At 48.1% G+C, this 26,183-nt stretch overlaps 1 protein-coding gene across 1 annotated transcript in view; it reads right to left on the reverse strand.

Annotated features, from left to right (window-relative positions):
- Window positions 1-25,680, reverse strand: part of nup160 (nucleoporin 160) — an 81,080-nt gene extending 55,400 nt beyond the window's left edge. Inside the window, exons 1-12 of the mRNA XM_078548820.1 lie at window positions 25,559-25,680; window positions 22,500-22,605; window positions 18,187-18,397; window positions 16,586-16,808; window positions 15,994-16,072; window positions 15,427-15,541; window positions 13,003-13,158; window positions 12,697-12,777; window positions 11,697-11,794; window positions 8,657-8,741; window positions 5,683-5,751; window positions 413-496 (exon numbers count right to left, since the gene is read on the reverse strand). Of these exons, the coding sequence (XP_078404946.1) occupies window positions 413-496; window positions 5,683-5,751; window positions 8,657-8,741; window positions 11,697-11,794; window positions 12,697-12,777; window positions 13,003-13,158; window positions 15,427-15,541; window positions 15,994-16,072; window positions 16,586-16,808; window positions 18,187-18,397; window positions 22,500-22,605; window positions 25,559-25,676 (1,425 nt within the window). The 5' untranslated portion in view covers window positions 25,677-25,680. The remainder of the gene's footprint in view (window positions 1-412; window positions 497-5,682; window positions 5,752-8,656; window positions 8,742-11,696; window positions 11,795-12,696; window positions 12,778-13,002; window positions 13,159-15,426; window positions 15,542-15,993; window positions 16,073-16,585; window positions 16,809-18,186; window positions 18,398-22,499; window positions 22,606-25,558) is intronic.
- Window positions 25,681-26,183: the final 503 nt, after the last annotated feature.

Below are 26,183 nucleotides of genomic sequence, written 5' to 3' on the forward strand. Positions count from 1 at the left end.
TCAACATCATTCAGACATAATGTCTAAAAAGTCTTCCCATTTCAAATTAACTTATTCCTCTTGCTAAGAAAATAACACCAACACATTTTTGAATGTGAAAGAACGTGAACAGGCAAGACTGCCTCAACTCACGGGAAAAATAATGAGTTAGAAACAGTCATATTGTACAAGAAAAGAGAGAAGGAACACTATTTTAATTGATAGATACAGGGAGGTGGAGAGGAGCTGCACAGCATTTTAAATACATAATTAAACAAAAATCAAGGAGCAAGAAGGAGCCAAACTACATTGTCCTTCATCTTTAAAACGTTGTATCTGGTATAACTGCATGGAACAAGCTTTTGCAGACTGGTCAGGAATTGGATGTCTCCTAGATTATTTAAAGAACATGAAATTCTAACACCAAAATTACCGCATTTTCCACAGCTAATGTCACTTCCTTCTTCAGTCCATCCATAGACGGGTCCAGGATTCTGTCTGCCCCGCGACAATATATCTAAAATAAAGGTTAAACGACACAAAGACAAGAAAACGTCAGTCACTGGGTTTTGGTACAGTGGTCCCATGTTACTTTCTGGATCAGGTTTGCTGTTTGTCACAGTACACACAGCAAGGATAATGATAGTTTCTGTAAGGTACAGGCGACACTTTACAGTCTGGAAGACCAAAGGCAATATATATCTGTGGTTTGTGTCTTCAATCAAACAAGATTGTAGTTTAATCCGACGATACCGAGCAAACACAGAAGGCGGTTTTGATGTATTTGACAGCGGGCCGAACTTGATACAGATCCATGAATATATCACGGTATCTTTACAGTGCAGGAGGAGGCCATTCAGCCCATTGAGCCTGCACTGACTCTCTGAAAAAGCACTCCACCTAGTCCCACTCCCCTGCCTTATCCCCATAACCTTGCACATTCTCTCTTTTCAGGTAGCAATCCAATTCCCTTTCGAATACCTCGATTGAACCTGCCTCCACCACCCTTTCAGGAAGTTTGTTCCAGACTCCAACCACCCTCTGGGTGAAAAAAACTTTCCTCACATCACATTTACTCCTTTTGCCAATTATTTTGAATGTGTCCTCTAGTTCTTGATGTTCTCGAGTGGGAACAGTTTCTCACTATTTACCCTGTCCATACCTCTCAGGATCTTGAATACCTTCATCAAGTCTCCTCTCTGCCTTCTTTTCTCCAAGGAAAACAACCTCTCCAATCTATCCTTATAGCTACAGTTCTTCATCCCTGGAATCATTCTTGCGAATCTCCTCTGTACTCTCTCTGATGCCTTCACATCCTTCAAGTATGGCATCCAGAACTGGATGCAGTACTCCAGATGAGGCCTAACTGGTGTCTTATACAAGTTCAACATGACCTCCTTACTCTTGTACTCAATGCCCCTATTAATAAAGTCTAAGATACTATATGCTTTATTAACTGATCTCTCAACATGCCCTGCCATCTTCAATGACCTATGTACGTATACACCAAGTTCCTGCACCTCCTTTAGAGGCTCTCCCTTTATTTTATACTGTCTCACCATATCTTTCCTGCCAAAACTAATCACCCCACACTTCTCTGCATTGAACTTCATCTGCTACTTGTCTGCCCAATCCACCAACATGCCTGTGTCCTTTTGAAGTTCAAGGCTATCCCCATCACAGTTGACAACATTTACAATCTACATATCATCTGCAAATTTTGAAATCATGCCCTGCACACCAGAGTCTAGGTCTTTGATATATATCAGGATGAGCAAGGGTCCCAACACTGACCCCTGATGGATTCCACTACAAACCTTCCTCCAATCTGAAAAACAACCATTTATCACTATTGTTTCCTGTCACTCAGCCAATTTCTTATCCAAGTGCCTACTTTCCCTTTTATTCCATGACCTAAAATTTTGCTCAAGTCTATTGTGTGGCATTGTATCAAATGCCTTTTGAAAATCCATATACACATCAACAGCATTTCCTTTATCGAGCTTCTTTGTTAACTCCTCAAAAAACTCCAGCAAGTTAGTTAAACATAATTTTCCCTTGATGAATCCTTAATTATCCTGCACTTGTCTAAGTGATTATAGATTTTATCCTGTACTATAGTTTTCAGGAATTTCCTTACCACTGGTCTGTAGTTGCCAGCTTTATCCTTGCACCCCTTCTTGAACAAGGGTGTAACATTCTAACCATTTCAATCAATTCCAAACACTCCAGGTGCCTGACATCCTTAGACAGTGGCTCCATTTGAGTCGTATTTGGGATGAAAACTGGGTTAACCTGTGAGGAGACTGAGGGGAAGGGGGAAGAGCTAATGATTGCTTATATTCCTGTGACAGACAGTCTGTGGCTATGGCAACTAATGCTAAGGATTCCCCGATGCTGCCTGAGCCAAGGTCATTATCAAGAGGTGGGGGGCAATTTCAACCGTGATAACATCTCATTATGTGAGAAATGGGAAACCACTTTAAAGGACCAATGTACAAGTGGTGATAACTCTGAAGAAGTCTGTTGCTTGTGATATATGGAGAATGGTCAGGTTTGTCAATGTTCCTAATAGCGTTTTGTATTGAATACTGTCCTGATGGTAAATAAATTGTCTATTGGTTTATAGTCTGAGCCTTGGTCTGATGGTGTGTATATTCAGCTGCCCAACTGAAAACATGGAAATCACATGGTGCACCCCAGTTACCCAGTATACAGTGGCAATGTTTCCCTGCACCGGCCCTCACTCTCACCTACATTTATCTAAATATTGGGCAGGTAAAAGGCCCCAGTCCACAAGGGACTGGAGGCCTGCTTATAGGAGTGGCTTGTAATGTTGAGCCCAAATAGAGTAGGCACAAAGACCAGTGCTAAAACTCAGGAGAAACATGTAGTAGATTAGTTAAATCAGTCCAGTTACTTATCTGGCTCCCTTCCTCTATCCTGCTGACTGATCTGGTTTGCTAGGACTGTTTATAATACTGAAGGAGCCAAATTCATTTACCATGAACCTGAACAATTAGACTCGGCAGACTCTGCTCCTCACTAAACTGATTAGAATGATAAAAAATCTCATTCACAGATTGAGTCAACCTGAGATGCTGTAATACCTAGACACCTATAATCCCACTGTTGAAACTGCAAACTCGGAGCATTCAGAACTAATGGCTGTGCCCCTGCACTGGCCGACATCTCATCCCATCAGTTGTGAACTCCTGATACTTTTCCTCACACACAAATTAACTGCGTTTCAGACAGACCACTTGCAGTTAACCAGCAATGACTCATTAACGCAAATAGAGCCACTCCCAAATTTGAGAGAAGTTTGTGGGATTGGATTGTAAAGCTATTGCTGTGAGATGCACGTATATAGGTTTTCAATGCAACTGCATAAGGTTCATCGCACACCAACTTCAATCAGCTGTTCAACAGCATTTTGTTGAACCTGAGAGGTTGGCCATTTAAACCAATACCACACAAAAAACTGAGGAGTTGGGTTCAAGTCCCTCTTGAGAGCCTCAACAACAAAATCAATGCTGGCACTCCAGAGCAGTACAGTGGGAGTGGGGTAAGACATTTGCCCCTGCAGGTGGGTATAAATAATCCCACCCTACTATTTGAAATGGAGCAGTGCGAGTTCCTCCGATGACCTGGTCAGTATTTATGCCTCATCCAATGTGCCTAAGAAACAAATTATTTGGACATTGTTTCCATAGTTGCTTGTGGGAGCTTGCTGTGCAAATTGGTTGCTGTATTTCCTACATTACAACATGGCTTTTCGTCAAAGTTACTTCCCCTGGCTGTGAGGTTTCTTGGGACATCCTGAGAATATGAACATAGTGTTTTATAAACCCAAGCCCTTTCATACCATAGGAATGAAGCACAAACTACTTTTGAATCAATTGTTCTCAGGACCTGGCTGACACCGGCTGCATTAACTAATTGCTCTAAGGCCATGGCATTTCACAATTTTTCCACCCAAGAGCTACGCCACTTCAGAGGGCATTAAGAGTAAGCTGCATAAAGCAGGATGGATTCACGTGCATGGGGGTGACAGCTTCTCTTTCCTGAAGATTACTGAACTATTGGGTTCTCATGACAATCTAGCAGCTTTTGTGTAGCCGCCCCAACCTCCCCCCTCCGTCACCAAACCTCACCCCACTCAGTCCCGGCCTACAAACAACCAGATTAATTGAAGTTGCTGTTGTGGGATCCGAACGCTCAATGATTCAATTAACATTTGAGTTCAACAACTTCAGACCATGAACTCTCGCCTCCATCTTGGCCCCTTTTTAAATCCAATTTTTATTTATATTTATTCATTTTTGTTCTTTTATTTATTTGTTCATTTTTATCCTTTTTCCCCAACTCCTCCTACTGCCACAGGGTCATCTGTCACTTGTTTCTATGTTGTGCTTTCACAAAGTGCTGACCCTTGGTCTCCTTCTGCTATCTTACCTTTATGCCACTATCAGCACCTTCTTTACCCTTTACCACTTCCATTAACACTCCTTCTGTCTTGTGTCCATGATATCTTTGTCAATCTCTCCTTAGCTGTCACCTATCCCTGACTTTCTACCTGCTCCATCCCCTCTTAAACAATATAAAATCAATCACATCACATTTCTACTTCTTTAGCTCTGAAGGAGTCATACGGACTTGAAACATTAACTCTGATTCCCTCTCCACAGATGCTGCCAGGCCTGCTGAGTTTTTCCAGCATTTTCTGTTTTTATTTCAGATTTCCAGCATCCGAAGTATTTTGCTTTTACCTCAATGATTCTGCCTCTAACCCAGCAGGATGACAATCACATCATGGTGCTATCACAAGGGTTTAAAATGATTTCTTCCACTCCAGAACCAGATTCTGCTCTGAACTTTTCTGCGACCCAATAGCAAGAGAAAAAATGAGACAGGAATTCTCCTCTATTATAGCCTCCTTCTGTTTTTTAATTCAATAATGGGGTGTGGCCATCACTGGTTGGGCCAACATTTATTGCCCACTCCTAATTACCCTTGAGAAGTTGGTGGTGAGCTGCCTTCTTGAACCGCTGCAGTCCGTGTGGTGTAGGTACATCCACAGTGCTGTTAGGGAGTTCCAGGATTCTGACCCAATGACCATCAAGGAACAGTGATACAGTTCCAAGCTAAGCGGGCTGCTTTGTCCTGGACGGTGTCAAGCTTCTTGAGTGTTGTTGGAACTACATTCATCCAGACAAGTGGAGAATGTTGCATCACACTCCAGAATTGCGCTTTGTAGATGGTGGACAGGCAGTGAGTTACTTACCGCAGGATTCCCAGCCTCTGACCTGCTCTTGTAGCCACAGTATTTATATGGCTGGTCCAGTTAAGTTTCTGGTCAATGGTAACCCCCAGGATGTTGATAGTGGGGGACTCAGTGATGGTAATTCCATTGAATGTCAAGTGGAGGTAGCCAAGATGGTCATTAACTGGCATTGTGTAGCATGAATGTTACTTGCCACCTATCAGCCTAAGCTCGAAATTTGTGCAGGTCCAGGTTAGTTACTCACCACAGGATACCCAACCTTTGGACTGCTCATGGCAGAGACACAACAAACACTGACACCTTGTACCAGTGAACCAGCCACCTTCTGAACACAGGCCACGATCCCAGTGGGAATAACATTTCAGTATGGGAGCAAAGCTTTTAATATAAATGAACAGCACAGAAACACTGATTACCTGCAGAGCTTTCAGTAGGGCCTGAGCTGTAAACCGACCTGGGGCAAAGAGGTATTCCAGATAGGCTTCCTGCGGAGAGATCAGAACTTTGATTAATTACCAACAACCTGCATTTATATAGTGTCTTTAGTGAAGTAATCTCAGCATTTCACACGAGTGTTACTGGATAAAAATCTGACACCGAGCCAGAGATATCAGGACATGCTATGACAGAGGCAGGAGTGCCTCAAAGGTGAGACGTAGAGACGTTGAGAGATTTAGAGAGGAAATGCCAGAGCCTCAGTTGTTGAAGGCATAGCTACCAACACCGGAATGAAGGAAAGCAGGGATGCGAAGAGGCTAAAACTGGATGAGCGCAGAGATCGCTGAGGTTGGAAGAGGTTGCAAAGATGGGTTAGAGGTGAGGCTAGGTTTAGATTAGCTGTGGAACAAGACAAGGAGCAATCTAAAGTAAAAATAATTTATTGGGGGAGGGCCAAATTCAATGGTGAGAACACGCTCCTGTTGCAGGTAAATTGGAAGCAAAGATTGACAGGCAAAACTGTAATGGAACAACGGGCTGCCTTTAAACAGGAGATGGTTTGGGTACAATCAAGGTACATTCCCGTGAGATGGAAAGTAGGGCACACAAATCCAAAACTCCTTGGTTGACTGGCAGCTGAAATATAAGGGAGTCAAAAAGTCTTCTATAGGCACGAATAGTAAGAGGACAGTAAGAGAGAGGTGGGGCCAATTAGGAACTGGAAAGGGAGACCTACACATGGAAGCAGAGGGCATGGTTGAATACATTGCAGCCAGCTTTACCAAGGAAGATGCTGACAAGTCAAAATGAAAGAGGAGGCAGTTGAGACAATGGATGAGCTAAATTGGATAAAGAATGGGAATATGTGCACAAATCGTTGAAGATGGCAGGGCCAGTTAGAAAGTGCTTAACAAGGTGCATAGGATCCTGGACTTTATATAAACAGGCAGAGAGTACAACAGCAAGCAAGTTATAGTGAACCTTTACCAAACAATGGTCTTGCTTCAACTGGAATATTGTGTATACTTCCTGGCGCCATGCTTAGGAAGGATGTGAAGTCTTCACAAAGGGTACAGAAAGGATTTTTGAGAATGGTTTCAGGGATGAGACACTTCAGTTAAGGGCACAGATTGGAGAAGCTAGACCTGTTCTCCTTTGAGAGGGTTAAAAGGAGATTTGCGAAAGGTATTCAGATTCCCAAGGGGTCTGGACAGACTAGAGAGAGAAAAGCTAGTCCCATGCATAGAAGGATCAAAAACACTGATTAAGGTGTTTGGCTAAAGAACCAAAGGTGACATGAGGAAAACTTGTATTACGCAGTGAGTGGTCAGGATCCAGAATGTACTAACTGAGCGTGTGGAGCCAGACTCAATCAATTTAAATATCTGAAGAATAAAGATTTGCAGGATGATGGGGAAAGGCAGGGATGTGGGGCTAGGTGAGTAGGTCTTTGCAGTGAGCCAGCACAGACTTGATGGGCTAAGTGGCCTCCGTGCTGCAACCATTCTAGGACTGGCCATGGAAGGATTTGTAAACAAGGATGAGAATTTTAAACTTGAGGCATATTGGACCGGGAGCCAATATGGGTCAGGGAGGACAGGGATGATGGGTGAAGGGGACTTGATGCGAGTTAGGATATGGGCAGTGCTTTGGAACAGCTGAAACTCACGGATCTTACCTGATGCACTCCAAAACAAAAAGGAAGCCCACCCCAGATGTGTCCGGCTTTACCCAGCCCCAACTCAACCAGCTCTGCTCCACCCACACCTAGATCCGTCCAGCTCCACCATGGTTCTGCCCATCACGCTCCACCCAGTCCCACCTCAACTGGCTCCGCTCTGCCCACTCCCGGGGCGCCCTGTTCTTTCATGGCTCTGCCCACCCCGCTGTCCCCACCCATCCAACCCGTCCTGCTCCAGGTCCAACCATCCCATCATGACTCTGTTCACCCTGCACTTTGCCACCTCCACCCTCAGCCCACACCGCCCTCGGCCCAGCGTCCGCCTGGCCCCATCCTGTCCCCGCCTCCACCTGGTCCCACTCCATAGCACTTCAGCACCTCCTCCAACAGGTCAAACTCGTGCCACACACCAGAACTCTTAATTCATAGGAGAGGTAAGAAATTAGAACCAACTTCAAATTGTCAACCGGCCAGCCATCAGTGGTGGAACCTCGGATTGATTCAAATACGACAACGGGACAATTGCAGCACAGTCCCGAGTCTGACTGACACATCACATCAGGATCTATTTAGCTGTCAAACTAGCAGGCTCTACATCATTAAAACAGGTGAAAAGTAGTCCTGTCAAATGCACATAGCAACAAAAATATCAACTGGATTAGATTATCCACTGTCGTGAGAGCCAAGTACAGAACGAATCCCAGCCTCGACATTGCCAGTCCCATTTTACACCCTGCGTGCGAGAGCCGGGTCGGGATCAGGGGCCTCGCCGGGATCAGGGGCCTCGTCGGGATCAGGGGCCTCGTTCCGAGGGCCGGGTCGGGATCAGGGGCCTCGCCCCGAGGGCCGGGCCGGGTCGGGATCAGGGGCCTCACGCCGAGGGCCGGGCCGGGATCAGGGGCCTCGCCCCGAGGGCCGGGCCGGGTCGGGATCAGGGGCCTCGCCCCGAGGGCCGGGCCGGGTCGGGATCAGGGGCCTCGCCCCGAGGGCCGGGCCGGGTCGGGATCAGGGGCCTCGCCCCGAGGGCCGGGCCGGGTCGGGATCAGGGGCCTCGCCCCGAGGGCCGGGCCGGGTCGGGATCAGGGGCCTCGCCCCGAGGGCCGGGCCGGGTCGGGATCAGGGGCCTCGCCCCGAGGGCCGGGCCGGGTCGGGATCAGGGGCCTCGCCCCGAGGATCGGTCAGGATCAGAGGCCTCGCTGCAAGAACTAATATGATCCACGATACTAGTGTCTCAGGCTGGACAGAGCTGCTGAAGGGTAATGAAGGCTCACCTTAGGGTCCCGATCCTCTGGTATGTGTAATTCTTCATCAGCAACAGGCTGTGTAAAGACCTGGTTCCACTGTCCAGCATTGTTACTGCAACAAAAGAAGACCACCTTTTGATTCCAGGCTACATGACTTCCAGCCGTAAAACTCCTTTTTCACTAGTTCCTTCCCTTGTCATCTCATGAAGGCATGAATTCATTCAGCAAAATGAAATGCTGACAAACCCATGTTACCTCTGCCATTCTCAGCTTCCCATCCAGTAACCGCCCTTTGCATTGTAGCCAAAGCACTGAGTGGACATGGAGGATTTGATAAAGGAGAACAAAGAAAGCCACATCCTTCCTTTTCTGGAAAGCGTGGGAGTCCTGGCTGGATTGACAGGGAGAGAAACCTGAGTCAGTTTCCAAGCCCCTCAGAATCTTGCATGTTTCTCTATTTCTGGTACGCAACTTGTGCCTTCTTGTGAAGACAGACACCAAATATTTGTTCACTATCTTGGTCATTTCCTCACTCCTCATGATAATTTCTCCTGCTTCTGCTTCTAAAAGATCAGCTACTTCTCTTTACCATGGCCACGACAAATGGAACATCCCCCTCCCACTCCAAGTTCAGCTCTAGCTATGAGATGTCCTTCACCCTGGCCGGGCAGGCAACACACCCTTTGGAGCTACTGGTCGCAGCTGCAGAGAACAGTATCTATCCCCCTTACTATACTGCTCTCTATCACCACCACATTCCTTTTCACTCCTCCAACTTGAATGGCTTCATGCACCACAATGCCATGGTCAGTTTGTTCATCCACCCCACTGTCTTTCTCATGCACACAAGTAGCAAACATCTTGTACCTACTGGAAAAAGTCAGATGCTGAGGCTCTACCATCACTACATGCTGGTTCTCCATACCTGCCTAACTTGCAGTCACATCCTCCTGTCCCTGACCACTGACCAACTCTAAAGTTCTGCCTAATCTAAGGGGTATGACTGTATCCTGGAACAAAGTGTCCATGTAACTCTTCCCCTCCTTGATGCCCCACAATTTCTGCTTGGGTCCCAGCTCAGCATTTTGGAGCCAAGGGTGCACAAGTTGCAGACATTTACTGCAGATATGGTTGTCTGGGATTAGTGTCTTGCACCAATTCCCTCAAGCTGCAGTGAGAGCACACCACCATACCTGCCATCTGTGTCTAAACTTATTTATGTAGTCAATTAGTTATTAATTTACACAGCTAACAGTTAAAGTAATAGGAAGTTACACTCTCATAGGTTGGAGACTCAAGGTGTGTCAGCACCTCCTTCCACCCCTGCACCAAATTCCCATGTGAACCAAATTCTGGACTTCACACTTGGTTTATGTTGCACTCAGGCAGTGTCTCCTTTCCGTGTGTCCCCTTACTCCATGTAGTTTGCAAACCTGTCTGCTTTCATAGCGTTTTGATAACTTGCTCCCAAGTTGCAACGGTTGCTCAGCTTCCTGCTATAATACTTAGCTCCAATTCAGGGTAGGGAAACCAGGCTGATCCCTGATGCTACAGATCTGAGTACTGGACACTGCAGATCTGAGTTACGAGGAAAGTCAGGTACACTTGAATCTTTGAACCAGCAAAGGAAGGGTCTGAGGATTGGTCTTAAGGAAGTTTTTTTAAACAAGATAATAAATGCTATGGATAAGGTTAACCCAGAGTGTTATTTCAAAGTAAACTGTAAAACTAGATCAACAGGCCACAGATACAAACTGCTAAAAGTCAAATATGGGACCTAATATTATAAAGTTATTCTCCATGTAAATAGCGATCTACACACATTGTCTCCGCTCCATTCTGTGTTCGAGCTAAAATCCCAGCAATCATTCAATGGCCTGATTGTAGGGTGCTTCTGGATGAATGAACCCAGATGGGTTAATTGGCCTCCCTCACTCAATGATCTGGTGATGCAGTCAAATTTAAACCTGGAATGGTTTGCAGCTCTGCTAAAATGGAATTAGAAAAACACAAATCCCTCACCGCACCACCCTCAGATTCACCCCGGCTTTCTAGTCTTGCAATGATTTTTTTTTCTTTGCTCCTTAATTGTATGCCTATTGAGGTAAATGTACACTCTCCTTATAGTAGGCTGAGTCACATTCCCCACACCAGCCTCAACAGCCATGGGATATTTGCATGTCTTCCACTGCAGTGCAGGTGCCTGGCTCATTTTTCCACGCTCGAACTCCACACCCCACCCAGCCATTTCCTAGCCCAGTCCTTGCTCCAAGTCACTAAAAACATCAGTTCACAATTCCAGTCAGAGGCATTCAACCGCTGACTGATGTTAATTGTATATCAGCTATGGTTAACTATATGCAGGTGAGGGGCATCGATTGGGTTGTTATTTGAGCACATATGGTGTCAGCTGTGGCTCAGTCCATAGCACCCTCGCCTTTGAATCAGAAGGTTGTGGGTTCATGTCCCACTCCCGGAAACCAAGAACTATGATTGTACTCGAAAGAAGTTGCAATCTGTGACTGTTGATAACTCGAAAGAATTTTTTTTTTTCCTGACACTGATTGCCGAGGTGTCAGCTGTGGCTCAGTTCATAGCACCCTCGCCTTTGAATCAGAGGGTTGTGGGTTCATGTCCCACTCCCGGAAAAACCAAGAACCGTGATTGTACTCGAAAGAAGTTGCAATCTGTGACTGTTGGTAACTCGAAAGAGTTTCCTGACACTGATGTGGTTAGGAGATATATACTTGTAATGTTTCACTCTGTAGATAAATCTAAACGGAGTCAAGGTTGGTTCCAGTTTTTTCCATTACTAACTGGTTTTTCAGGACTAGAACAGTTGAGGCCCATAAGCCTCCAGACCAATATACTGACAGTCCTTAACTACACTATCATCTCCGGCAGGAACAGTTCTTAGTGGGAATGACAACAGTGGACAACTTAGGGATCAGGATCACCTGGGGATATGGGGAATTCCTAAGCTTTAGTTTTTGCCAGAAAGTCCATTGAGAAATCAGGTGTAACTATTTGCTGCTGTTATTTTTGTTTTGACAGTCTGAGAACTTACTGCTCAAAGTTGATGTATCTGACATTTGCCTGGTTATCCTCATCCTGCCACAAGGCCCAGATATCAGTGGGAGTTAGGGCAAAATCCACCAGCGTTTCCTGTGTAGAGACCAAAGATCAAGCATGTAAATTGTCTCCATCCCTCCATTCTGGAGAGTACAAACATGTGGCTCACTCCAACTTTATTCAGTGTCAAGATATTAAGAGGAACAGATAGGGAGAAATTATTTCCCCTGGTTGTAAAGGACTAGGGTGGAAAGTCAAAAAATTGGAGCCAGGCCATTCTGGAGTGAAATGAGGAAACGTTCCTATGCACAAAGGGTGACTGCAGCTTGGAACCCTCTTGTCACAAACAGCAAGTGAAGCTCAGATTTGAGACTGATAGATTCCTGTTAACCAAAGGAATTAAGGGATTTGGGGCAAAGGTGAGTTTCTGAAGTTAGGTGACAATCAGCCATGATCTCATTGAATGGCAGAACAGGCTTGAGGGGTTAAATAGCCTCCCCATGTTCCTGTATCTTGGTGGCATAGGAACAGGAGTGAAATATCATTTTCATAACTCAAAGTTCTTAAATCACCACTCTGAAGCTGGCTGCTCCATTTCACAATGGAAGGGACACTTAAGAACAAGTTAACCATCCCCAAGGGAATAAGCTTTGGTTCACATCCCAGCAAGCTAGCTGTACTGTGAACATCATGTTTAGAGCAGCAGCCCAGCCCACATCTAATGCTGCTACTACATCAAGGTTAACAAAGAGCAGCAAAGGGCCCCTGTTAAAATACAGTCCCCTCACCAGCCCACTCCTCTCAACATACTCTATAACATCTACAGTTTAGTAGTGACAACACAACAACATAAGCAGGTCTCCCATTCAGTGTTGTGAATAAAGTACAAATGTTCCCACAGGTACAATTTCCCTTTATTGAAGACAAACATAGACAGTCTCATTGCCAAGACCCTTCCAGGCCTCAGAAAAGATTGGTGCTGGGAGATTACCTACCTGAGTGGAGAAGAGAGTGGAGATGTGATCCAGACTGTAGCGGTTACTCTCAATGCAGCTCACCAATTGAAAGACACAAAACTGCAAGAAGAGAACAGTCAAGATTCATTGCTGGGCTAGCAACGTCACAATGGATAAAATGTCATCCTGTTATGCAACTTCTCAGATTCTAGGAGACAGGTTTTTGTGGAGGCTGGACAGAGTAATGAATGACCTGATGCCCAGCTAACTAAAAGCTCTGTGCACCTTGTAAATAGGCGAACATAGCCAGAATTGCTGAGGTTTTTTTTTTTACTGAGGTAGTACCTGTCCACGTTTGGGGCAATGCAGGTAGACCCCCAAGAAGAAGCCTGACGAGGAGTACGCCAAACGCAGCTTGTGGCCCAGGCTGATGGTGTGTCGCAGCTCCTTACTGGCTGGCATGAATACAAGCAGGTCTGCAACCATCAGGCACATCTGATCCTAGAGAAAACAAAAACACACACTAGTTACAAGATGAGTACAGCGAATGCACTTTATACGCTACAACACCCAGACACAGAGTTTAATATTGCTCACCATTAAGGTGCAAGTCGTCCAGCAACTTGTAGCAAGGTTGATTTGCCCTCCTTCACTGTTAGTTTTGTGAGAATAGCAGTTCATCCTGTACCTTCTCAGGAGTTTCATGAAATTGTTGTATTAGGGAATTAATTAGCAGAAAGTTCGAGCTGTTATTCAACAGCCTGAAAACATTTTGAGTTCGGGAATTTATGTTGTTAGAATGCCAATCAACCTCTCCAGTCCAGAAAGCAAAAAACTGAAACCATGGGTTTAATTCTTAAAGCTATAAGTTGTTGTTAGAGATTTTTAAAAGTATTTTTACTTTTCCTGTCTCTTTTTTCTCTCTTAATTCAATCTTTCTTTCCCTCTCCATTTCTCTTTTCATGACTTTTACAACTAGTTCACCGTCTCTTTATCATTCCTGTTTCTTTCTCACATTTGCCAAGACGTCCATTATTAACTTGCACTTCCAACAAATTGTACAGCAACAAAGCGAGCCCACTCTGAGATGTCCTACTCCTGTAATTCCTGGCCCATTATGTACAATGCTACAAGAAGAACCGGTTCATGGTCCTCACTGGTCTTGGTCTGCACCGTTAGTTTAAAACCAGGAACCCTCAAACTAAAATAGGCAGTGGAAAGAGAGACAAGAAATTGGCATGGTCCCCCCACATCCTACATCAAACTTCTGTCTGCCCTCCATATATCCACACCTTGCATCTTTGTTGAATTAATGGCAGACTTTTTCTTGTGCTGTACGCTAATATATTGGGCTGTCTGCAATAATAGCCCCATCTTTTGGGGAGCTGATGCCATTTCTCAGAACCTAGGACAGTGATCGCGGGTGTGTGTTTAACTATAATCTGCCAAAGTTTCCACAATTCAGGAACCATTCCTTTAGATCAGAAAATTGCATGTTACTCTGTTACTTAAGAAAAGTGACAGAGGGAAACCAGGGAATTATAGGCCAGGTAGTCTAATACCTGCTGTCAAGAAATTGCTGGAATCTATCATTAAGGATACAGTAACTGGACACTTTGACATTTTCAGCAGTTCAGAGACAGCCAGCATGGATTTAAGCCTGGGTCATCCTGATTGACTTTTTCGAAGAATTATTTATTTGATAAAATCCCTCATAAGGTATTATTATCAAAAATGCTGACCTTAATTACCTAGACGAATAATGTACGAGGAGAGAGACGTTATCCTTCAGTTATACAAAGTCTTGATCAGGCAACATCCAGAGTAGTGTGTGCAGTTGTGTGAGCGACACCCAAGGAAGGATGTATTGGCCTGGAGGGAGTGAACCTTACATTTACCAGAATGATACCTGGACTCCTCAGGTTCAATCACGAGGACAGATTACACAAACTAGGCCCCATTCTCTGGAATTGTGAAGATTTGGGATCATCCGATCAAAGGTTTTAAGCTATAAAGGGGAACAGAATAAGGTAGATAAAAACTATTTGCACTGGTTTTTGAGTCTAGGACTAGAGGGAATAGCCTAGAAATTAGGGCCAGACCTTGGAAGTCTGGGATCTTCTACGCCAACCGCAGTTGCTTCTTGACCCATTATTAAATTTAAATCTGAGATTTGACAGATTTCTGTTAACCAAAAGGGATTAAGGAATATAGGACAAAGGAGGGTTTGTGGAATGAGGTCACAGATCAGCCATGATCTCATTCAATGGCAAAACAGGCTTAAGGAGCTAAATTGTCTGTTCCTTTTCTGGTATTCCTACCTGTGATGGTCAGCACACAGACATTAGTCGTCTCAGGAGATTGTTCACATTTACAGGTGGTACCCGCTCAGGTGAATTTGAAAGCCTCAGGTCTACATAACCAGAAAGGCTTTTGTAATTTCATCTGAGGAGGATGAGCCGCAGCCGGCCAGGGGCGTGGCGCATGGACCGTGAAGAATGCTCACACCGGTGAAGGAAATTAACAAGGACACTAGAAGTTTCGCAGGAAGCTGATAGCATGTTCTCCCATGGCTTGCACAACTCCCAGTAGATGGAGTGAAGTATTATCTGTATGCAATATTTTCCATGCAAACTGAAGGTGTAAAGCACAGAATTTAACACCCATCGCACTACCTACCCCCTCCCAACTGCAGGTGTGGAGAATTTGTTGGTAACAATTGCACCCCTATCCTTCCGAGAGAACATTTTGCACTACATTGACACGTACCTTGTAGGACCAAAGTCGTAGCTTGTGGTCCTGACACAGAGCAAAGATAAAAACGTCATGTTCCACCAGTTGAACTGCAAGGCTGACAGGTAGGTCTGAGGGGCCTTGATCACCTCTGCAAAGAGCACAGAGAAGTCTTTGAATAATCTTTAACCAGGCTTCATTTAGCCCATTCAGCACACACAATTATTCCATCCCTTTAACACTATTACCTTGTTCCATAAAACAACCTGCAGGTTCCATGCTGATCTATTTTGTTAGGAGGGACAAGAAATAAATATGAGCTGAAAACGGGCAGCACTTAGTTACGCATCAAGGATCTCCTCTCCATTGGGGGCAGGGGCGGGACTCCCACAACCACCCCTGCACCCCCTCCACCCCCAAGTCATCAGGAACAGGGATGGGCCTTCCAACTCCCCCCCTCCGACCGCCATTCTCCCATCCAAAGGTGCAAGGCCTACACCCTCCACCTTCAAGATCAGGGACTGGAAAAGGGACAGACCTCCCATTGGCCTAAACAGTCCATCCCACTACCCCACCCCTCCCCCCAACTCCATCCACACTGACCTGATTGCCGTTGACATCCATCCTGTGAGTAAGCGCTGCATGACAGAGCTCTGTTTTAGCTCTAGTAAAACCGGAGACCCTGTAACAACACAACAGTCAATCGCTCTTCCATCCAACCAGCTTGAAGTTCAGAGTGGAAAGTAAAGATGTAATCCCTAATGTAAGCTGGTTTCACCAACAGTACTCATTATGAAAACTGAACCAACTCCATTTCTAAACAGACAATTCTTTAAAACCATTGCTCATTGTAAATTGATAAAAACAGTGCACCTTGGATTAGGAAATGACAATGGGTCAGATATCTGGGAGTGAGTTACCAAGCTGCAGTCTAATTAAAGAAATCTAAATCAGAAATCTAAAAGCTGACTGACGGTTGTCCATACTTTACAGTAATAGATACAATAAGATGTGTATCTGCTTGGCCACTTCTCCAGTTGCAGATCTATATCAAACAGCTTATATCCCAACACAGAAATAATGACTGACAAACTCAGTGCACGTCAGATATTTGTCAATAGTGCAGTAACAAGATTGCACACAGTAGCTTCAGAAGATCAATCATTGATCCATTTAACAGTGAACTCAACATTACCTGCCGTGTTTTGCTCAGGAAGTTGGATTATCAGAATCCCTCCAGACCAAGACGCGAGTGCAAACAATGCCTCTCCATCACTGTTCAGCCAGGTGGCTGATGCTGTCGAGTTTGTTGAGTGGCCCTGGATGCCAGGAATTAGAAAGCTGTTTACTGGATCCCGCAGGTTCAGTTTCCCAATGTCAGTGAAAATGGACTGGATATGACCCTCACTGATCAGCTCCTGTAGGGATATTAACAAGGCAAATGCAGATTAATTCAATGGTTAGCTTAGAGAAAGCTAACCTCAACAACTAGAGAGGAAAGCAGGTAATCAGCAGCACCTGAAGCTGTTCTCAGGGGACTAAGTGGGACAGGAAGTTCATTTATGGTTAGATCCTGGCTTCACAGGATAGGATTTAATTCAGCCAATGCTTCTGGCAGAACTAGAAAAACGCTTCCCTAATTCAGCAGCATGTGTAAACTCAGAAACCACTTAGGTAGCTGTTGTCGGAAATGAAGCACTAATACTGGGGCAGTGGGCATGTGGAGCCCAGACCATTTTTAGGAGATATTTTTGTAGTAACCATGCTATAACTGACTGGCAAATGCTTACACTGACACTAGGCAAAGAAAATAGGATTCTCTGTTCATTCATCAAGTTTAGATCTCAAATCTGTGACCTAGTTAGTCTGGGATTATTTTTGACAATTTATGGAGGTCATTTTAATCTGTTCCCATTCAAAACTGGAAAACTTTGACAAGGCTGTTCTTCAGTGTAAACACTCTCAGGTTGTCTTCATAGTTTAGGTGCTGAATTTCCAGCCACACTAGCCTGTAAGCTGTTTCAGAGCACTCTGCAGACAGGATGAGAGGATAAGGAATGGTACAAGAGCAAGCTCTACAGCAGAAGTGCTAATAGTGTCATCCATTCTCTGCATCCAATACAGCACTACTGAGCGTGACTGAACAACCCAAGGTTTAAAAAAAAATCTAATTGAACTTCCCCCAGTTATGTATGACACAGTAGATAATGTTTAGTGACAGCTGTGGCTCAGTTGGTTACACTCTCCCCTCAGTCACAAGGTTACAGGTTCAAGTCCTGCTCCCGCTCAATCAATATTATAAAGGCCAATCGGCCCACGTGCCGGCAACAGGTCCGGCCAATCGGCCCACGTGCCGGCAACAGGTCCGGCCAATCGGCCCACGTGCCGGCAACAGGTCCGGCCAATCGGCCCACGTGCCGGCAACAGGTCCGGCCAATCGGCCCACGTGCCGGCAACAGGTCCGGCCAATCGGCCCACGTGCCGGCAACAGGTCCGGCCAATCGGCCCACGTGCCGGCAACAGGTCCGGCCAATCGGCCCACGTGCCGGCAACAGGTCCGGCCAATCGGCCCACGTGCCGGCAACAGGTCCGGCCAATCGGCCCACGTGCCGGCAACAGGTCCGGCCAATCGGCCCACGTGCCGGCAACAGGTCCGGCCAATCGGCCCACGTGCCGGCAACAGGTCCGGCCAATCGGCCCACGTGCCGGCAACAGGTCCGGCCAATCGGCCCACGTGCCAGAAAAAGGTCTGCTAAGTCTCTGCACCATGCAAACTTTTTAAAAGTGGCGACTTACACTTCTGTACATGCGAGAAGGGTGGGGTAGCACGATCCTGTGCACAGACTGGTTAGTTAGAATAAGGAGTGTCACACGGTCATGAGTCTCATGTACATGAACGCCACCCGGCAGCACGTGACAATTCAGGAACTTGATGCGGACAGTATTGTTGAGGAGATTGGTGTCCAGAGACTGTTCCATCAGCTGCAGGGTGTCACCAGAACTGGTCCTAGGGACATAAAAAAGATCATCAGAACATCAAATGTCTCCCAATGTTAGCCAGAGCTTGCAATAAAATGTGAAATATCTGACTCGACTCTGGTGAAGGATAACAAATATCCAGGGCATTTCACAGGCACCCGCTGAAACCAGCACAGATTACACAGCCCCATCGCGGGCAACTCACCTGCCCCACTCCCCAATACAGCAATATCACAACTTGCCCCTCGCCCCCTCCCTAATACATCATAACCTGCCCCTCACCCCCCTCCCCAATACATCACAACGTGCCCCTCGCCCCCCCTCCCCAATACATCACAACGTGCCCCTCGCCCCCCTCCCCAATACATCACAACCTGCCCCTCACCCCCTCCCCAATACATCACAACCTGCCCCTCACCCCCCCTCCCCAATACATCACAACCTGCCCCTCACCCCCCCTCCCCAATACATCATAACCTGCCTCTCACCCCCCCCTCCCCAATACATCACAACCTGCCCCTCACCCCCCCTCCCCAATACATCACAACCTGCCCCTCCCCCCCTTCCCAATACATCACAACCTGTCCCTCACCCCCTCTCCCCAATACATCACAACCTGCCCCTCGCCCCCCCTCCCCAATACATCACAACCTGCCCCTCGCCCCCCTCCCCAATACATCACAACCTGCCCCTCACCACCCCCTCCCCAATACATCACAACCTGCCCCTCAAACCCTCCCCAATACATCACAACATGCCCCTCACCACCCTCCCCAATTCAACAGTGATACAATCTGCCTCTAATCTCCATACCCCCCACTTTAATTTTCCTGAGTTCCTCCCTTCCTTCCATTTCCTGATTTACAGCTATTTTTGGGATGTTACTTGTGTCCTCTCTTGTGAAGAAAGAAACAAAATACTCGTTTAATTCATCCACCATCTCCCTACTTTCCATTATCTATTCCCCAGACGCACTCTCTATAGGATCAATGCTCACTTTTTAACTGTTTTATTTAAGTATCTATAGAAACTCTTACTACCATCTTTGTTACCAGCTAACTTTTTCACGCACTCTAATTTTGCCCTTATTAGTCTTGTCATTTTTTGCTGTTCTTTATATTCTTTTCAATCTTCTGACCTGCCGTCCGTCGGCGTAATTATATGCTTTTTCTTTAAGTTTGATACTGTCTTTAACTTTTTTAGCTAACCATGGATGGTGGGCCCTCCCATTGGAATTTTTCCTTCTCATTGGAATGTATATATTCTGTGTATTCTGAAATATCCCTTTAAGTGTCTGCCACTGAACCTTTATTGACATATCCCTTAACCTCATTTGCCAGTTCACTTCAGCATGCCCTCATAATTGCCCTTATTTATGTTTAAAATGCTGGTATTGGATGCACTCGTTTCAAAATGAATGTAACATTCAATCATATTATGATTGCTGCTACCTGGGGGCGCCTTCACTAGGGGGTCATCAATTAATCCTATCTCGTTGCACAATGCCAGGCCTAGTATAGCCTGCTCTGTTTGGTTCCAAGACATACTGTTCTAAGAAACTATCCTGAAAACTTTTGCCCACCTGATTTTTCCAGTAGATTAAAATCCCCATGATTATTGCTGTACCTTTCTGGCAAGTTCCTATTATCTCTTCTTTTATACTCTGTCCTGCTGTGTAGTTACAACTAGGGAGCCTGTACACCACTCCCACAAGTGACTTCTTGCCTTTATCATTTCTCATCTCTACCCAAACCGTTTCCACATCCTGGTTTCCTGAACTTAGGTCATCCCTCTCTATAGTGTTAATACCATCATTAATTAACAGAGCCACCACTCCACCCTTTCCTTGCTTCCTGTCCTTCCCTTCAATATATGTCATCCTATAGCCATGTCTCTATAACGGCTATCAGATCATACTTATTTATTTCTATTTGCACTATCAGTTCATGTTTTGTTTCGAATGCTGTGTGTGTTTTGATACAGAGCCTTTGGTTTTGTCCTTTTATTATTTTTGTAGCTTCTAGCCTTATCTGATTTACTCTTAGAATCGTACGTACTCTGTCCCTTCCTGTCACAATCTGTTTATCAGTTCCCATATGAATACCTTTCTCTCTTGCCTTGTCTCTACTCTTCGGTTTACCACATGTTCGCAAACTTGATCCCTTGCCTGCACTATTCAGTTTAAAACCCTCTCTACTTCCCTAGTTAGGCGGCTCATGAGGTCACCAGCCCCAGCATGGTTCAGGTGTGGCCCACTTTCCCCAGTACTGATGCCAGTGCCCCACAAACCGGAACCCACTTCTCCCACACCTGCCTTTGAGCTGCACACTCATTTCTCTAATCTTATTTGCCCTATGCCAATTTGCACGTAGTTCAGGTAATAATCCATAAATTACCTTCGAGGTTCTGCTTCTTAAGTTGGTGCCTAGCTAGTCATACTGACTATGCAGTAACTCCTTCCTCATCCTGCCTATGTCGTTGGTATCTACATGGACCATGACCACTGGATCCTCACCTTCCCATTGCAAGTTACTCTCCGGCCTGAGCAAGTGTCCAGAACCCTGGCACCAGGCAGGCAACAAAGCCATCTGGACTCTTGCTCTTTGCTACAGAGAAGTGTCAATCCCCCTCACTATACTGCCTCCTACTACCACTACATTCTTTTTGCTCACCCCACTTGGATGGCTTCCTGTACCATGGTGCCACGGTCAGTTTGCTCATCCACCCTGCAGCTCCCACACATAACCAAACAAGCTAAGTGAACCTCATACCTTGGACATTGCGGAGGCTCACACTCCTGCCCCCTGGGTCCGCTTACCTGCCTCACTTGCAGTCACACCTTCCTATCCTTGGCCACTGACCAAATCAGAAGACCCTATTCTAAATGGTGTGACCGCCTCCTGGTATAAAGCATCGAGGTAACTTTCCCCCTCCCTGATGTGTCGCAGAGGCTGCAGCTCAGCCTCCAGCTCAGTGATTCTGAGCCGAAGTTCCTCAAGCCACAAACACTTACTGCAGACGTGTTTGCCCTGGATCACAATGTTAGCTAGGAGCTCCCGCATGTTGCAGCCTTGACATACCTCTTGTCCTGCATTCCTTAATGTGCTTTAAATAATTACTCAATTATATTAATCACTTATTTATGTTGCTTTCTTATATACATTTTATTAACTTTAACACCAAATTGTGTGCTATTTTAAACCTTACCCACCAAACTCCACGTCTTCACTCAGATCGCCGGCTGCACTCCGTTTGCCAGGTAACATTCGTGTCACACAAGTGTCAGACCAATGACCATCTCCAAGAGAGAATCTAACCACCGTGCCTTGACAGTCAATGGCATTACCATCACTGAATCCCCCACTTTCAACATCCTGGGGTTTACCATTGACCAGAAACTGAACTGGACTGGCCATATAAATACTGTGGCTACAAGAGCAGGTCAGAGGCTAGGAATCGTGTGACGAGTAACTCACTCCCTGACTCCCCAAAGCCTGTCCACCATCTACAAGGCACAAGTCAGGAGTGTGATGGGACACTCCCCACTTGCCTGGATGAGTGCAGCTCCTACAACACTCAAAAAGTTTGACACCATCCAGGACAAAGCAGCCCACTTGACTGGCACCACATCCACAAACGTTCATTCCCTCCACCACCGTTGCACAGTGGCAGCAGTGTATACCATCTACAAGATGCACTGCAGGAATTCACTATAGCTCCTTCAGCACCACCGTCCAAATCCACGACCACTACCACCTAGAAGAACAAGGGCAGCAGATAGATGGGAACACCACCACCTGCATGCTCCACTCGCTACATGAATGTGGCATCAAGTGCACAGCTACTTCATTACAGTGCACTGATGTACAGCAAGTTAAACTCCAACACTGTAATACTGCAGGAAGAGCAGTGTCACTAAGCAGGCAGTGTACTTCAGATCAACAGCAAGACAAAACCTTTAGGAATTGATGTGGTCTTTCTTCACAATATCAATCCTCACTCTGGGCAGAGACTTCAAAACTGTGATCACCTTGTTGAAATAAGTATCCTTGTCGGAGCAGTGCACACAGTCCCTGAAAGCAGCAGTGTCACCAGGCTCACTCTGCAGAATACAAGCAGAAAATACCCACCAGTGTATGAACCGATTCCTGGTGACAGACTGCAGCTTCCCACTGTCTTCATAGAAAAATCCACCGGCACTGTCGGAATATTTCACTCCTGGAACAGCATTCACACCTATAGAACAGACACATGAATCACTCTTCAATCCAACTCCAACTCAGACTTCCAGATAAAAGGAACAATCCTCCAAAATGAGCCATCTCAATTTGTAGCATGGTAGCTGTATGAAACGGAGGAAATGTTGACAATATCTATATTTCTTTAAAAGATCAGTTCTAAAACTACTCTAACCAAAAGAGAAACTGTCACACCTTTAGTTTTAAAAGAAAATTTCTCATTGCCTATGTCCCTTTCCTGAAGGGACTAACTCACGCTGGAGTATTGGCTTCTCAGACCCCTTTGCAGTGTCCCTCTACATCCTGAGAGGCCCTTGTGCCAGCTCTCCAGAGTCTCAATCCTCTGTCCATTCAGTCCATCACCTTAAACAGGCTTAATTTATCAATTTTCGGATCTTGGGACAGATACCACTTTGAAATGGGCTGATAGGCCACAAGAGGCTGAATCCATCAGTTATGCCACTTCCCAGTAAACCGGTTTCAAGCTAGATTTTGTTAACCAAAGTTAATAAGAGATTTGGGGTGAAGGCAAGTATGTGGGATTAGGCTGTAGATCAAACAGGGTCACAATAAATCGAAACAGACTCGAGGGGCTGAATGGCCTCCTGCTGTTCCCGGGTTCAGCTCAGATTCAGTCAGATTGACAGAGAATCAGGAGCTGGAGACTCCCCCTCCCGACCCCCCCACCCCCCCCCACCACCCGGACCCCCCCACCCCCCCCTTGCGGACCACGCCGCCACCCCCTCTCTCACCCCCAACCCGGACCCCCCCTCTCTCTCCCTCCCTCTCCCCCACGCTCCCGACCCCACCCTCCTCCCCCTCCCCCCCCACCCCCCCAGACCCCCCTCCCGGACCCCTCCCCCTCTCAGACCACTCCCCACCCTCCCGACCCTCCCTCCCCCTCCTGGTCCACTCCCCACCCTCCCGACCCCCCCTCCCCACCCTCCCGACAACCTCCCACCTCCCGATCCCTCCTCCCTCTCCCTCCCTCCCCCTCTCCCCCTTCCCCCTCCCTCCCCCTCCCCACTTCTCCCCTTCCCACCTCCCCCCACTCTCCCTCTCCCCCACTTCCCCATCACCCCCCCCCCCTCCTCCCACCACCCTCCCATCCCCTCCTCCCTCTCCCTCCCTCCTTCCTTCCCTCCTCCCTCCCTCCTTCCTCCCCCTCCTCCCTCCTTCCTCCCCCTCCCTCCCTCCTTCCTCCCCCTCCCTCCTTCCTTCCTCCCCCTCCTTCCGTCCTCCCTCTCCCTCCCCCCTCCTTCCTTCCTCCCCCCTCCTTCCTTCCTCCCCCCTCCTTCCTTCCTCCCCCCTCCTTCCCCCCGACCCTCCTCCCTCTCCCCCTCCCTCTCGCCCCCTCCCTCCTTCCTTCTTTCCGCCCTCCCCCCCTCCTCCCTCCTTCCTTCCTCCCCCCTCCTCGCTCTCCCCCCCGACCCTCCTCCCTCTCCCCCTCCCTCTCGCCACCCCCCCTCCCTCTCCCTCCATCCCTCTCCCTCCTCGCTCCTTCCTTCCTCCCCCCTCCTCGCTCTCCCCCCGACCCTCCTCCTTCTCCCCCCTTCCTCCCGCCCCCCCTCCCTCCCTTTCCTTCCCCCCTCCCCTTCCCGCCGCCTCCCTCCCTCCGTCCGTCCCCCCGCCCCCTCCCTCCCTTTCCTTCCCCCCCTCCCTCCCTCCCCCGCTCCCTCCCTCCCCTCTCCCTCCCCCCTTCCTCCATCACCTTCCCTCTCTCCCCCGACCCTCCTCCCTCTCCCCCCTCCCGCTCGCCCCCCTCCCGCCCTCCCTCCCCCCCGCCCCCCTCCTCCATCACCTCCCTCCCCTCCTCCCTCTCTCCCCCGACCCTCCTCCCTCTCCCCCCTCCCGCCCTCCATCTCCCCCCCGCCCTCCATCTCCCCCCCGCCCTCCCTCCCCCCCGCCCCCCCTCTCTCCTCCCCTCTCCTCCTCCCTCCCCTCTCCCCCTCCCTCCCCTCTCCCCCCTCCCTCCCCTCTCGCCCCCTCCCTCCCCTCTCGCCCCCTCCCTCCCTTCTTCCTCCCCCTTCCTTCCTCCTCCCCCTTCCTTCCCCCCCCAATCTCCCTCTCCCCTCCCCCCCCCATCTCCCTCTCCCCTCCCCCCCCCAATCTCCCTCTCCCCTCCCCCCCAATCTCCCTCTCCCCTCCCCCCCAATCTCCCTCTCCCCCCCATCTCCCTCTCCTCTCCCCCCCATCTCCCTCTCCCCTCCCCCCCCATCTCCCTCTCCCCTCACCACCCCCATCTCCCTCTCCCCTCCCCCCACCCATCTCCCTCTCCCCACCCATCTCCCTCTCCCCTCCCCCCACCCATCTCCCTCTCCCCTCACCCCCCCCCAATCTCCCTCTCCCCTCACCCCCCCCAATCTCCCTCTCCCCTCACCCCCCCCAATCTCCCTCTCCCCTCACCCCCCCATCTCCCTCTCCCCTCCCCCCCCATCTCCCTCTCCCCTCCCCAATCTCCCTCTCCCCTCCCCCCCCAATCTCCCTCTCCCCTCCCCCCCACCAATCTCCCTCTCCCCTCCCCCCCACCAATCTCCCTCTCCCCTCCCCCCCACCAATCTCCCTCTCCCCTCCCCCCCACCAATCTCCCTCTCCCCTCCCCCCCACCATCTCTCTCTCCCCTCCCCCCCACCATCTCCCTCTCCCCTCCCCCCCCCACCATCTCCCTCTCCCCTCCCCCCCCACCATCTCCCTCTCCCCTCCCCCCCCCACCATCTCCCTCTCCCCTCCCCCCCCCACCATCTCCCTCTCCCCTCCCCCCCCACCATCTCCCTCTCCCCTCCCCCCCCACCATCTCCCTCTCCCCTCCCCCCCCACCATCTCCCTCTCCCCTCCTCCCTCTCGACCCTCCTCCTCCTCTTCTTCTCCTCCGCAGGGGTTGGGGGTTTGAACAGTGACTCTCCGACTCCCCTACCCCAGCGGCTGCGCTGCGCTCCCCGGCCTCTCCTCACCCAGCTCGGCTCGGATCTCCCTCCAGGCCGGGAAATCTCTCTCCGAGTTGCCGATCTCCAGGAGGCTTCTCTCCCAAACCGCCGCCATCTTGCCGCACGGCCTCCCGGGAAACAGCATTTCCCGCCGTTCAAATCCCTTAAAGCGACACCCGCCCGGGACCATTTACAGCTGCACAACCATAATTCCCTTAAAGCGACACCCGCCCGGGACCATTTACAGCTGCACAACCATAGTTCCCTTAAAGCAAACGCAAAATTTTAATTCCCAAAAAGGTTTGGCATTGGACACTAAGATAAAAGCAAAAACTGCAGATGCTGGAAATTCGAAACAAAAATAGCTGAAAAAACTCAGCAGGTCTGACAGCATCTGCGGAGAGGAATACAGTTAACGTTTCCAGTCCATATAACCCTTCATCAGATGAAGAGTCATTGGGACTCGAAACATTAACTGTATTCCTCTCAGCAGATGCTGTCAGACCTGCTGAGTTTTTCCAGCTATTTTTGTTTTTGTTTGGCATTGGACAGCTTTTTACTGCCCTGATTGGTTTTCCTTTCAGGACTCTGATTGGCCATTCAGTCAGAATGCTCCGACTGGATAATCAGAGATTCCAGTTTGAATGTGTTT

Source organism: Cetorhinus maximus, chromosome 9, assembly GCF_964194155.1.
Source record: "Cetorhinus maximus chromosome 9, sCetMax3.hap1.1, whole genome shotgun sequence".
NCBI lineage: Eukaryota > Metazoa > Chordata > Chondrichthyes > Lamniformes > Cetorhinidae > Cetorhinus > Cetorhinus maximus.